We start from the raw sequence: 15,747 nt of genomic DNA on the forward strand, positions 1-15,747 counted from the left end.
AGAATAACGTCAGACAGAAAGTAGAGGAGAGAGAGAGAGAGAGAGACGCAGCAAAGGAAGAGAGCAAAGGAAGAGTCCGAGTAGGAATATCCCTCGGTCTGTCACTACAGCACCAAGCTGTAGCCTGAAAACCTACAATCTCTGCCAGTGCCAGCCGTCAGGTCCGGGCAGGCAGTGAGTCACAGACCAGATTCTTTCTTGTCAGTACGTGGTGGTAATTTGTAAATGTCCCCAATGCTGCACCACTAGGCTACTGCTGAAGATCTGCATTGAACACTGATACTTGGAATCGTCGTCTTCCATTAGCTTGCCCTAATATTTTGTTTGCCTCTGAAGATCTGATAAAGATAATCGAGATATGAATCGCTCAAGCCGTCACGGGAACCTGCACGGAGCGCTGTCACATCAGAGTCCGGCTCCAGACTCCACAGGCAGCCCGGCGGCTGCAGGTGGTTACCGGAGGATGAGCACCAGGGCTGGAGGAGGCAGTGGCAGCGTAGGTTCGAGCCCCACACAGCAACAGCACCAAGTCCGCAGTAAGCGGCATCTGGAAGGAGTCCTGAGCAAATACACCAACATGCTCCAAGGCTGGCAGACCAGGTAGGTTCCATGGGGTTCAATAAAGTTATTTCTTTTGCATTATTATTATTTTTAACACTTTTAGTCACTTCCTTTTATGCTTTATCCTTACAGCAGACTATTCAGAGTTAATTTGAACTCTGAATGTAGAAATGTCTGAGTTTCAGTGGATAAATTAACACTGGGGATTTAGCTGTATTTAAGGAGAGGAATTGATTAATTCATTAATCCTTATTTCATTAATTCGTTAATGTCTGTTTTGTCATAGGCTATAGGCTATACAGTCTTGTACAATAAAACACATTTACTGACACATCGGCATGTGTTACATTACATTTATAAGTATTATTCATGGAAATTTGAGCATTTATGATCCAATGTGGATTATATCAACATTACAGTGCTATTTAACAAATGGTTTTCTGAATGTATGTATACATACTGTACATCCCCCTCTCAAGCAGGAAGTAGCAGTACACTTGTTACTTAGACAACAAAGAGTAAACTTAATTATATGCATGGGAAAGTAAAAATATCAACGTAGCTTCAAGTTCACTTTTGTCCCATGGTGGTGCGTGTGACCAAGAAAAGTAAATCTACTGTATTTAGTACAGTAGGTCAGTAGATTTGTCCGTCCGTCCGTCCATGGAGCTGTTGTCCATCCATGGATGGATTCATTTGGTCACCCACTCTGTGGGCGGTATATATTGGTGGCGGTGCTTTAGATCACAGCTGGTTCCCAAACTTTTCAGGTCGAGACCCAAAACAGAGATTAGACGTTTGGCAGGGACCCAAACTAGGCCTACTGAAATGAGAAGATCTATCTACAATCGCACAGCGTGTCACTTAGTTCATGAAATTAGTGAAAAAAATCATTGCATTTTTGTTTTTCATTAATGAAAATGTTCTTCTTTTGGGAATGTTTTTTTTTTTTAAATGTTTTGAGATAATAATAGACCTAATAAAAAAATGTGGGACCCATAAAAATGTGTCCGTGACCCACAGATGGGTCCCGAGACTCCCGACCCACAGTGCTTTAGATCAGTGTAGATGTGGGGGTTGGGATCCTAGCTAGTGTAAGACTCTGAAACCCTGAATGAGTCATCCAGTATACCAGGAAAGCCCCGGCACAGTAAAATCCTGAGTGTTACGGTAACTCTGAATGGACCTGAGAGACCTTTTTCAGGTCCATGCGTACACTTTTAGAATTAAATCAACACTCGAGATTGCAGTGTGCACTGTGCACTCCCTCCCACAGATCCCACTGCTCCCTTCCTCCGGTCCCCCCCCCTCCTCTATCTGTGTGTGTGTGTGTGTGTGTGTGTGTGTGTGTGTGTGTGTGTGTGTGTGTGTGTGTGTGTGTGTGTGTGTGTGTGTGTGTGTGTGTGTGTGTGTGTGTGTGTGTGTGTGTGTGTGTGTGTGTCTCTCTCTCCTCTTCTTCCTCTTCCTCTCTTTCCCAGTGGATCGATAGGCAGAGCAGTCGAACGTGTAATGAGCTCCATGATCACAGGCCAACAGTGTGAGCTATAGTCTTCTTTAACATACTCCCATGATGGTCCACCCAACACACACACACACATACAGCTTTTACACAGTGAAATCCTCAATGACCCAGAATCCGCCTGGGTGACGGTAGACTGCTGGGTGAGCGCTGACGCTTTGGCATGGGGGGTCACATGGAATGACTTCTGTACTGGCCATATATGGAGCATGTTTTCAGTGTACAGGGTTTGATGAGGTCGGATCAACATATGGAATGTCAGAACAGGTCAGCTCATATATACGGAGATCTAATGGTGGCAGTGGGGGAGTTGCTGCTCCATATAACGAGTGTACAATTCTAAGTACAGTAAAAGCAGATGTGTGAGAATGTGTGTGTTTAAAGGACAACTTTAGTTTTTTTTCAACCAAGGTTCATGTTTAAGGTTGTTATTAGAGAAACTAAAAGGTGAGTGTTAATTTTCTTTCATTTGCTGCTTTCTTTCGTTTTGGGGATTTTAGCAGTTTTTGACAGGGGGGCGGGGGCATTAGAGCATTGGGCTAAATATGTATTTTTCAATATTTGTATCAAAATATTATGGCGATTTATTTTTTTATTATTTACTATAGTCCTAATAAACCCCAAGAAATTACATCTGGCCACAAAAGATCACAGGATCTATTGAATGTGACAAACTGACATATTGAGCCTATACACCAGGGGTACTCAACTGACGGACCGCGGTCCGCGACCGGACCGCGGACCACCTCTTTGCGGACCACCATATTAAGTTAATAATATAAATAACATCAGATGGTACATTTCTCATGTGAAATTGCTGCAAAGGCCCCCAAAATGTCCCCCAAGGGCCTCCAAAATTCTGGCGCGCGCTATGCGCGCGCACAGTGTGGCCTGCCAGGGCGTATAACTCCCGGCCTGATTTGGAGTTCCACTCCGGGCCTGCACTCTGCACCCCATTATTGGTTGGGTGGAAGGGGATCTGATTTGTATAAGCTTGGCTTGACCATACTAAACGGGCATAGAGCCCCGCTCTCCGAAGGACGCCGCGCATGGGACCGGACCTCGGTCTTATTCAAAAAAAAATTGTGGACCTTCATCATTTCTAGTTGAGGACCCCTGCTATACACACAGTATAAGCCTTCCCCCAGTAGGCTACCTTCACATTCAGTAGATCATGTGATCTTCTGTGGCCAGATGTAATTTCCTGGGGTTTATTAGGACTATAGTAAATAATAAATAAATAAATCACCATCACATTTGGTAAAAAAATACATATTTAGCCCCATGCTCGAATGCCCCCGCCCCCCTGTCAAAAACTGCTAAAATCCCCAAAACGAAAGAAAGCAGCAAATGAAAGAAAATTAACACTCACCTTTTAGTTTCTCTAATAATAACCTAAAACATGAACCTTGGTTGAAAAAAACTAAAGTTGTCCTTTAAGATCAACCATAGAATGAATATTTGGAACTATTATCAAAACATGTACATAATGTTTTTGTTTTGTTTTTTTGCAGTGTCCCAACAGCCACCCCCACCCTCCCCATGCACTCCCATCTTTATTTTAATTTTCTATTCTGTCAGGGTGAACTGAGGCAGGAGATTGACTGTGCGGTGAAGCGACTGTGGCATGTTTGTATCAGCACAGTGATTGCAACTTTATTGTTGTTCCTAGTCTGTCAGAGGGGATTTGGATCGTATTTGTTCTGACAAACCGTTTGACAGCCAAATCGCTGGAGTTGGAGCCGGACCATGTATTACTGTCAAACATGAGTCCCTGATTAATGAAATAAAATAAGTTTCAGCTAGACCTGCTGTGTAACGTGCCTCGGTGGGGTATAAAGTTAAAGTTAATAAACTGGGATTGAGCACATTATCTAGGATACCAAAACCAGTTCATGTCGAGAGTGAGAGGTAAAAATACTTTTGCATTTGGTTCATGCTAAATTGGTTCAAATTGGTCCAGCTGGTCCAGCATTCGTGTCACACAACTAGCTTCATACAGTATAGTTGTAAGAGGATGTCACCAATGCTGTAGTATAATTAAGGGGAATTTGGATTCATAACGTCAATGGCACCCTGTAATGATGTTATTTTCTTAATTACTGTGAGAACATAAATGTCCATGTGTAGAGAACTGCTACTCATAACTGCAAAATCCCAGCTTGGTCCTCAACCATGAATGTTCATATTCAGACCAGATATATGTACTTCTAGTAATTCAATCTTTGCTCAAATTTAAACTGTACCATTCATTTACATACTGTACAGTACGTTTTCCCCAAAGAATGGATGACTTTGAGGAAACCTCTTGTGAAAACATTTTCACTGTGACCTACATTGGGGTAGCTGTTAACCACTTAAAATCTATCTTAAACATTGCAAAAATAGCAGATCTTGTAGTGAGATTGTAGATTCATTATTGTGAACATTTTAAAATGTTAGGCATTTTTTCACCTATAATGACATGCCCAAAATAGGGACACCATGATTAATGTGGGTAATAGAAATAGTATTTATAGCCCTGGATTGACCTAGTGGGAGCTAATTATCAGTTCTTATAGACCACAGGTGAGGGCCTTTTCTCTGCCACTTTCCGATATTAGGATGAGAACAGCTCTGGCACCTCACAAATTCACAATACATGATAACTTTAGCTCATCATAAAATTGCATCTTTCTTAAAAATGATCCGTACCACTCTCTACCTCTCTTGCAGTCCATAAGCTCAATTGCAAATTGTGTGCCCTCATTCAACCTTCTCTCATTCTCACCTTTACTGTCCCTTAAGGCTCATACATAGTCTGGATTTACGGTGGTGGGGTGACCACCGAACTACAACATGACGTCACGAGCCGAGGTGAAGAGCAAACCACCGCCACCGCTCCAGCCCTGCTCTCTGTTTTTACTCACCACCGCTCAACGTTATTTCAGCTCCGGTGGTCAGCTCACCACCGGAGCGGTGGTCACCTTACCACCGAAAATCCAGACTATGAATAGGCCTTTACTCTGTGAACCCCCCCCCCCCCACACACACACACACACAGACACACACATGCCCTCCTCTTTCCTTTGCTGTCCCTATCTGAATGAATATTCCAATCTCAAGTCTCCCTGTTCCAGCAAGAGAGCTGCTGGCGTTCTACACTGCAACCTTGAGTGATAGATTAGGAGCTAGTGAGAGCTATAAGGTCTAATGATATCCCAGACACTTCTCTCACAGATGACAGATGAAGACAGTGCTTTATGGCCCAGCAGCAGCACAGTGTTTGTGAGTCTGCAGAGGCTTCAAGTGCACCTCTGAGTCATGATTACAAGCCATAAGAAAACACTGGTTTATGACAGTGAGGGAAACTGTGAGTGAAAGTGCAGTGAAGTGTGTGTGTGTGTGTGTGTGTGTGTGTGTGTGTGTGTGTGTGTGTGTGTGTGTGTGTGTGTGTGTGTGTGTGTGTGTGTGTGTGTGTGTGTGTGTGTGTGTGTGTGTGTGTGTGTGTGTGTTAGAGAGAGAGAGAGAGAGAGAGAGTGGTGTGTTTATGCATGTACACATGCACGTATTTCAAAGAGGTTTTAATTGTCACAGTGTGTGCAGTGAAATGTTGGTTTGACATGTTCCATATGACTGTGGTAGCAATATATAACATTAATAAACAAACTAAAATAGCAGGGTATAATTCAAGTTGAGAAAAAGCTGTGTGTGCTCTCTAAGCAAATAGTTAATTACAGGTTGAAGACATTTGCTTTTAGCCTAGCTAATGCCTCGAAGGATGACTATATTAATAAACGTATGCTGTTTGCATTTTTTTAACTGCCACCGCCCACCGTGTGGCCAAAAGTGATAACACTTTTGTGATAAGACCAAAAGTGATAACACTCTTGGCCACACAGGGATATCTTACTATGCCGCACTTCTGTTTTTTCGCTAGCTAAAATGCATGAAGCAAAAGTGCTAATGCTAGCGAGCTAACGTGATATCTATATCTTTCTCCAGAAACGTTAATATTCCAACTCTGAAATGAGACCTGCACCTCACGGATCTGATCATCACCACGGACAGCGCTGTAGATTCCGATAAAACAGCGTTCAAAGTTGGCCATTAAAACATAAGTAAATGGGTGAGCGTGCAGTCCCAAACAGGGCGGGCGGGTCCTTAGCAACCGGGCCAATTCTAAAAGTTGACTTTTAACGAGGCCTTCTCATATCGATATAATCTGCCTTAAAACGAGTATACTCATCTAAAGCACCAAGCGGTTTTAATTGATAATACGTCTTTAGCATAAAATGTGTATTGATTGCATCCATGGATGCTATGTTATTTTCAGTAGATAGTGCCTGTATTTTATTTGGACAGATGCTAGGCTTGATGTCTACCTAATATCAAATCACAAGTACATCAGGATGAACCTTATTGATTTAAGTGAAAGATATCTCATAATCTAATGGGCTGGGCACGTTGCAAGATCAACCTTAAACCCCCGGCAATGGCCTTTTCTTTATCGCCTCCCTTAGACCAAAACAAACAACAATTTGTTGTTTGTGCAACCCAGATTCGGCACAAACAAGGGACTAGATTCATTTCGCTCCTATGCCACCAAAATGTGGAACGCCCTACCAACAGTCATTAAGACATGCGAATCCCTTGACTCCTTCAAAACCGCTCTCAAAGGGCACCTACGAATGGCTGCAATTCGAAACTGGCCGCCGTAAAAATGTTTTTTTTCCCTTTTTACTATCTTTGTAATGATTTCATGTTTTTGGCTATATAGAAGCTCCCCCTCCTGTTTTCGCTGGACAAAAATAAATATCTTCCGGAAAATGAAGATGGCACCCATTGTGAGCCTGTAGATCAGCTATTTTGGAAAAATACCTCCAGAATAGGCTATCCACACACGCATGCACGCACGCACACACATCCTCATCTCTTCAACATTGTAATTATCATTCTATAAATCAAATGGAGACTGTCACACCTTATAAATCATTTGTTCTTCTGTATTCCTTAAAAACCACTACAGAGCTAGAAGTGAAATCTGCTCATTTGTTCAGAAGCAAATGCAATTCCTTAGATCTCAGGCAAGGTTACACCTCATTCTGCAGCTTTACAACGCTATTATCGACTGAATATATTATATAGGCCACTGCATATAGGGCACAGAATAACAGATTAAAACTAGATTATTTAGATATTCTTGCACTTGCAGCTAATGGTTATTGACGATGATTACAATTACAATACAATTCATTTAACTTGATATTCAGTGGATTCTGGAGGCCACATAATTCCAAAGTAATTTGCATGTGCCTAACAAGGCATAACAGATTTCGTACCAGATTATATTTTGAAAGTAGCCCTCTCACCGCACGCACGCGCACACACACACACACACACACACACACACACACACACACACACACACACACTCATTATACTATGGCACCAGCTGCGTACCAGTGACATCATCAATGGAAATACAGCCTTTGTCTTCATGGAAAGGTAGCACGCTAGATTATTAAGTCTGAAACCTGGTGCATACCAGTGATTTCATCAATGATGTCATTGTTAGGCAATAATATAATTTGTATCATGTGTCCCTTTGGTTACATTTGTTACAAATGGATAAATGAACATTAGTGTCTTTTACACTCTTTGAAAGAAGTCAGAGCCTTCTCATCATATACAAACAACACATTCTAAAGCCACATGGGAACAGTGACAGACGAGAGACAACAGATGGTTTCATAAAAACTGAGATTTGAATTATTCATTGTGGTTTCTAGTCTCATCTCAGAGTTTTCTTTCTTCTTCCACATGTTGTTTTGTGTCCTCTCTCTTGATCGTTGTCTGGGTCTCTGTTGCTCCCATTTCTGCTTTCATGTCTCTCTTTGTTCTTTCTTTTTTGCCTCCCTCTCTGTTTTGACATCCACCCCTCTTATTTCTCCCTCCTCCCTTCATCCCTCTTCTCCTCCTCCTACCCCTCTCTCCATCCATACCTCCATCAGCGGCTCTCATCAGTGTGGTGCAGATGCTGCTACGTGACCATATTAAAGACCCCAGGGTAAAATCACTCAGCCCTCAGCTGCTTGCATACAAGCTCCAATGTGGGATGAAATAAGATTTGTTCCCGCTTTCATCAGGGGAAGAAGAGAATGCTGACTGAGCTATTGTGTGTGTGTGTGTGTGTGTGTGTGTGTGTGTGTGTGTGTGTGTGTGTGTGTGTGTGTGTGTGTGTGTGTGTGTGTGTGTGTGTGTGTGCGTGCGTGCGTGCGTGCACATCTCCTACACGCCTTTTGATATTTCACAATCTGCGAAAATAACAGATCTACAATGGCACAAGCCTGCGACGCAATGCGCCCAGGCTACTTTTGGCAAAGAGATTTAGTGTTGAGCAAAAAATGCGCAGGCCTCTTATAGACCCCAGGGGGACCCCGTCAAGTATATACGCAAGTACATCAATGAACACATCCCCAAAATTGTGTGGTGTGAGCAGAGTTAAATTAACACTAAGATTGTATCATGTAGGGTTGTAGCCTCACCTCACCTGAGGTATTGTATCATGACCCGACGAAGATGTATTGACATGGAAACGTTGTCATCTCTGTTTGCCTGCACCCTGTGAATAGAACAGCTTTAATTGTCCGAGTTTGATCCAGTGCCTTCCTTCTACGCTATGAATGTATTGTGTTAGAATACAAAGCAAAGATTTCTGTAATTTCTGAAATGTAGGCCCTGATGGATTCATTTTGAGTTTAGTTTTTTTTTACTTTTTTCTGCTTCTATCTCCTGCAGATTTTTTGTACTAGATCCAGAAGTGAGTCAGCTGCAGTATTATCTAAATGCCCACAGTAGCAGCAGCCAGAGGCCTCCGCGGGGGTCCATGTCTCTTCTCGGAGCCTCTGTGGTTTCCAGCGACGAGTTCCCTCACATGTTTACCATCCACTCCGCCAATGGAGACTTCTACAAACTCAGAGGTAGGAAAACAATCCTCCGTTTCCATTTTAATAAGAGGAAATGTATCGATTAGTGAGTTCGTCTCCCTTTGGGAGGCGTGTGTCACATTCCCACTGGCAGCTATGTAAAGCTTATTAGCTATTATTTTTTAAAGCCCACCAACTGTCCCCCAACGCACGCACGCACGCACACACACACACACACACACACACACATTTATCGGGTGGGGTATAACGAGGACACAGAGGGTGATGGAGCGAGGGGTGAGGAGACTGAAATGTTTTGAATAGCCTTGGTCTTAAAGCCTGGGCCAAGGTGCTCTGTGCTGCCACTGATGACCCCTAGGGCATCCTGTAAGATAAAGTATGCATACTGGAGAGAAGTCAAGGGGCTATACCGTACTGCAGCTCATTAGTCTTTTTACTCTTTTTGTTGCTCATCTTTTTCTACTTTCTTTCTCCATGTTATTGTGCTCCATCATTTAGGGAACAACGGGTAACCCATTCAGAGAGAACAGAGCAACCATGGCAGAAATCGTAACGGCATTGGAGGCTAAAGTAATATCTCTTATTGTATTGACAAAGAGTTCTGTAGGGGGAATAACTTCTTCTGAGACTCCCACCTCCCTGTTGCTATGGGAACCCCATAGCACCCCAGCATCTCAGTGTCACATTATTGTTTGAAGTTGAGGTTTCAATGTTGCTCACTGATGGGGAAAAAGCCCTGCTGTCAGCACAGTGTAACTCCTGTCAGCAGCTGTCTGTAGAGTGAGGGAGAATTTTCCAGAATGATCTTTTTTGATCACGTCAGTGATAGCTGATGTAGTAGTGTGGCTGTGTGTCTCACATGGTTTTCACTTGTTTTGCATGCCAACAGTATAGAGTGGAAATGAGGGTAGAAGGTGTTGTCAGCAAATCTACGCAGTGTAAACCTCCAGGTTGAAACAGCTCATACAGTAGTGATTGCACCATTGTGGTACAATGGAAACAAGCCCCCGGGCTTTTGTGTGTTTGTGTTATTGTTATTATTATTATTATTATTATTGTCTCCACCAGGCCGAAGATAGTTACACACTATCTCTATAGTCATGTGTTCAAGACGGATCTGTCCGATATTTCATATTCCATCCTAATTGGCTAACATTGGCTTTCAAAGTTTGCAGGTTAGGTCCTTTTTAAACAAAAAGCCTCAAATCATGAACGCATCGTGCAATTTACGTGAAATCTTTCACAGACTTTCCCACTAAGCTGAGGAATGAATCCCACCCTTTTCACCTGGCCTCTTATAGCGCCACCAACAGGTGGATTTTTGCAAAACACATTTTTGGAACAAAATGCCTCAAATCATCCAATTGCCATCAATGGTGTCAATGGCACCCCTTTCACATTGGCCTATTATAGCGCCACCAGGAGGCCACAACCTGGTGGAGACCTGTGGCCCGAGGGGCACTTTTTCTAGTTATTATTATTATTATTATTATTATTATTATTATTATTATTATTATTATTATTTTTTTTTTATTGTACTCTCTCAAACTGCTAATAAAGTATTCAATCAATCAAACCTCTGATAAGTCATGACTTGCATTACGTTTGTTTGAGAAGGAATTTATTCGCATAATCCTTGCTAGGTCATTTAATATGAGCACTGTGTCCTGGTCTGGCTCTAGATCAGTTGTTTGCTGATAAGCAGTGAGTGGATGCTCAATGGAGGGTGGCCAAGAAATGAAAGAAAGTGACAGAGAGAGCAAAGTGTGAATTTAAAGTGTCAGTCCTATCACAAAAGCCATCAGCAAAACTGTTTACCCCTCTCTAGAGTTCAGAGAGAGAGAGAGAGAGAGAGAGAGAGAGAGAGAGAGAGAGAGAGATGAAACTGTGTGAAATGAGATCTGTCAGACATGGAGATTGCACCTCTCAGACAGTAGGAGGACCCAGGAAAGCAGGTGACCTCTGTGGTCACACAATCAGAAAGTATTACTCCCCCCCCCCCCCCAACACACACACACACACACACACACACACACACACACACACACACACACACACACAGAGGGGGTTGGGGGCTTCCTGTTTGTGTTGCTTCACAAAGTTTCTTCCTTTTATTTTCCATTTTTGTTTTTGTTTGAGTCATAAAGCTAGAAACAGGGTAAATCCTTTGTAAGGGAGGGCCTGATCCACCAGAAGTTGTTTAATGCAAACCTATAGTGAGTGATCACTTAGGTAGGAAGAGAGATCCACTTCAGTGGTTTCCCTGTGATGTCAATAAAGGGTGTGTCCATGAGAAGCTGGTGGTTAACCTTACTGTATCAAGTCTATTGTTCTTCTCAACACTGCAGTATTGAGAGTTAGTTTCTTCAGGAGCAGAGTAACTCTGGCTGACATGAAGGCAAACAGAATGCAGGAATGCATATCTTATGGCCATGATTCACCATGCAGGAGCCTGGATGGCTTGGTTCCAGGCTTACAGTATTTTATATAAATATTTTGGAAAATCTCTATCGGAAAAGCTAATAGGTTTTCTATCTGTGGCACCACAAAATGGCCACCACTAAGCCAGAGTGAAGCTTTAGTTTATGCTGCATTTCAGCAGAATTCTTTAGCACAGTGAAAGGGAATTGACAGGCGTCCGTTCTGGCTTGTATCATTCATATACTACTATGATCTCCTTAAGCCCTCCAAAAAGCAGGCTGTACATTTACATTTAACTCTTCAGATGGTTGTAAAGATTATGGCTCGCCACCGTATGTTAACTTAAGCACGGTTTATACTTTGTTATATTACGGTATCGATGGCATAGTGAGATTGTAGATGGTCTATTTCTGGCGAGCGACACATCATACCACTGAGTATAGATTAACCATTAGTCAGGGGCAGGTCAAAGCAGCAGTCAGATGTCCCCGTGGGGTCCATGCATAAAATATGATGATAATTTTCAAGGTCAATTCAAATTAGACTTAACTGCACCATTTTGTCCACAACAGCACAATACATACAGTATAGTGTAGGCTCCATCATGTGTGTCATGTTGATATCATGTCAATTTGAGAATTTGAGAGGTCCCACCTGGCCTTGTGAAATCAAACTACCAATGTACAATAAATCCACAGACAATTATCTGACACTACTTCCTGATGCATAAATTACTTCCTGGGTCAGGTATTGATGGTTCCCTGTACAGTTGGAGTTATGGATATTGATATTGTGTCACTGTGTTTTATAGCTACTTGGGGGCACACAGAAAATAGCTGATCTATTAAGCTTATAATGTGACGAGTGACGGGTTCTGTGCTTGTAGATCTGCTGTTTTTTGGTGTGCAACACCATCGTACGGTAAAGTATTAATAAATCAGGCTTTCTTCTTCTCCCTCTCAGCATTAGATGCTCAAGAGCAGCAATTATGGATGACTCAGCTACAGCTGTGTTCCAGACGCCACTCTGACAGCAGTGCTAAGGTATACTGTACACACACACACACACACACACACACACACACACACACACACACACACACACACACACACACACACACACACACACACACACACACACACACACACACACACACACACACACACGGGTATGATGTTTTTGCTACTTCTGACAACTTCTTTGACTTTGTTTTGAGTTTGTATATATATTTTTTCACGCTGTGTTTTCATCAGGATATGGAACAATTATTGAAGACAATTTGGTAGTGAATTTTAAAACAGGGACATTTTAATATTTGAGAGATATTTGTCACCCAGCGCGACCTGGACAGTCCCGTGAGGTGGTGCATGGGTAAAGTTACTTACCCCCCCCCCTCCTCCCCATCATGGAGGGGAGGTTCATATCAGCCACCATGCTTCTGGCTTCGCTGGGTGCTTCAACCAATACTGGCCGTGAAGGAACCAGGGAGCCATCTCTTTAGCGACCCCTGCAGTTTGGTCATAGCGCCTGTTCAGCAGGAAGCAGAACTGAGACAATGCACTTAGGTCTTCCTGGTTAAACTCCTCACTGTCGGGTGAAAATAAGTGGCTGGTGATGTCACGTGTATCAGAGGTGACGTGTTTTCAACCCTTTTCATATCAAGGCTCATTATGTATTCGGCATTTGAGCCATGGAACACCTTTTTTTCATTGTTCATTGGAACAATGTGTGTGTGTGTGTGTGTGTGTGTGTGTGTGTGTGTGTGTGTGTGTGTGTGTGTGTGTGTGTGTGAAATAACACTGTAAGCTCATGTTCTGCTCACATGTTTGTCATTTGTGGCCCTCAGCACATCAGCTCCTATGCTGGTTTAAACGATAGACTGTAAAGAAATATGGACAAAGTGTTCTCCGGGTCGGATATGGACGTAAGATGAAGCCTGTCAGTAAATCGCCATCTTTGTAGATCCGTTTGGGCCCAGCTGGCCATTGGCTGGCCCAGACAACGAGCCCCTTCTTCTTTGTTGGTTTTTATTTTGACTCGAGCAGGGGGGTGGTGGCTCCCGATCATAGACTGCAACGGTAGCCACGCCCCTCAGAACATACTCGACTTTATGGTAATTATTTTTTAATAAATGGGACCATAATTTACCAAAAAGAATATTATGACATGAGAAATGAGACTTTAAACTAGTGACTGGAAGCAGAAAGTATTCATGAGTCATGACCATGTTTATTAAGGTAATACAGTCTAGGTGAAGTTGGGCCCAAATACATGAACCATGGGGTTTTTTGGGCCCAATGACAGCGCCACAACAGGCCATTATATGAACTTTCAGGAAGTCAGGATTTCCTACTGGCTTCAGACACTATTGGCTTCACTGCCCCCCTGGTTTAAACACACTGAATCCTGTCCAGTTACTCATAAGGCTTGTTATATAGCTCCTTTGTTGACATGACCCGAGAAAGATTGAGAGAAGTTCTTCAGGCATACTATAACCCTCTTCAGGTTAAAGTGAGTAAAGGCCTCTTTTGTCGGTGTGAGTTGACACAGTGATACATTTAGTTTACTCTCTCTGAGGAGAGAATTCTTCAATAGGTAAACTCTAGAATATTGCTATTTCGTAAACAGACAAGTTACAGGTAATGCTTTAAAATGTATGTTGTTTTTGTTTTGTTTCATGAAAGTCCATGCTCATAGGGATGTGAATATGATGAAGTACTGTACCAAGATTTACAGTACTGCATTTGCAGTGAGATGAGTTTTGCACATAATGCATGCAATCCGGAAACCTTGGTTGCGTGTGTGTGTGTGCGTGCGTGCGTGCGCACTCTGTGAGCAGGATGTTCTAGCTGCATGCTGCTCCCTCCTCCTCTCCCCAGTCCCCTCACCTCCGCTCTCGCTGCGTCTGCTCTCACTGGACACTCTCCCTCTCTCTCATCCGCTCCCTTCCTCTCCTCTCCTCTTCTGTCCCCTGTAACGCTGCAATTCTCCCTTGCTTTCAGTCTCTCTTCCTTCACCTCGTATAGCCCTCTCCCTCTCTCTCTCTTGCCTTAGCTTAAACATTACCTTAGAATTCCTCTCTCCCCTCTCTCGCTCTTTGCATATTTTGCAGCCATTACAGCCACCCCTCCCCTATGTCTCTCTCCCTCCCTCCCTCCATACTTGCCTGCCTCCCTTCCTCCCTAGCTGTCTGTCTGCATGCGTTGGTCCCCGTATTGCCCTGTGTACTCGGCCAGAAGATGTCCTTGTGTGTGACAGCAGCCACCGAGCCGGGAGGAGCAGTGGGAGCTGCTGGGAAGAATCCGCTCGCGACACTGAGGCCAGAGTGCGCTTCCTCCTTCTTCCACTCCTCCTCCTCCTCATCCTGCCTTTCCTCTCACCCAGCCTCCTGCTGTGGCTGCTGCCATCTCTTTCCGGCCTCCTGCACGTCTTCCTTCTCCTCCAACTCCTCTACCTTCTCTTCCTCGGCCCGGAACTGTGGCTGCCCCCCACATCCACACGCTCTTTCTGCTCCACCCTCCACCCAGATACCTCCTCCTCCACCTCCTCACCCCCACCACCACCACCATCCTGGGGCTTCTCCTGGTAACATTGTCACCGTCACCCACCATCAGTCCCCTGGCACTGCCCGTCGGGCCAGGACCAAACAGCAGCAGAACCCCGGGAGACTGTGGGAGGTCAAAGAGGTAGGGCTGCTCAGGGTTTAGAGACTGAGCTCTCATTTTAGGTAAATGACATCTTCTACTGTGAAGAGCTAGCTCGGTGCTACATGCTTTTTAGTGCAGTATTATGTTTGTGGTCAAACATTTTCAAAAGAGTATTTATTTTTTAAATAGTACATCTACAAGCCCAAAACGCATCGCAACATGAACTGTTGTGAGCTTGTAGGTACAGTAGTCTATATTCGACCACGTGACGTGACTCAGTTGTATGACAAAGTATGAAATATGGCTTAAGTGGTTAAAAAGGATACATTTGTGGCGAGCCTAGACAGAAGAAATGTGAGTAAATTCCATTAAAGTTTGATTTGACTCAGCAAAAAGCAAAAAAATAAGCCACAGAAAGCATAGTTTTGTCAGACACGTACACGGTATGTATGAATAATTCCAGTTCTATTCCAGTCAACTTTGTCTCTGTAATTCTAGTTATAGAAGTGTCTGTCTTCCATGTTTCCTTTTCTCTGCTCTCTCAGCATTTGGATTCTGAGAGGTGAATACAGTGCATCTTTCTGCTCATGGCCCCATATTGATCTCTCCAGATGATCAATAAGACTTTAGCCTCAAACCGAGACTTCTCAAAGTGTCATATCAGCATGCT

At 43.4% G+C, this 15,747-nt stretch overlaps 1 protein-coding gene across 1 annotated transcript in view; it reads left to right on the forward strand.

The window, feature by feature from the left end:
* Positions 1–358: 358 nt before the first annotated feature.
* osbpl10b (oxysterol binding protein-like 10b) overlaps positions 359–15,747 on the forward strand; it is a gene marked incomplete at its 5' end in the record, with an annotated part of 71,479 nt that continues 56,090 nt past the window's right edge. Inside the window, 3 exons of the mRNA XM_083762281.1 lie at positions 359–600; positions 8,861–9,042; positions 12,394–12,473. Of these exons, the coding sequence (XP_083618407.1) occupies positions 359–600; positions 8,861–9,042; positions 12,394–12,473 (504 nt within the window). The remainder of the gene's footprint in view (positions 601–8,860; positions 9,043–12,393; positions 12,474–15,747) is intronic.

Source organism: Protomyctophum parallelum (assembly GCF_964188405.1).
Source record: "Protomyctophum parallelum genome assembly, chromosome: 3".
Lineage (NCBI taxonomy): Eukaryota > Metazoa > Chordata > Actinopteri > Myctophiformes > Myctophidae > Protomyctophum > Protomyctophum parallelum.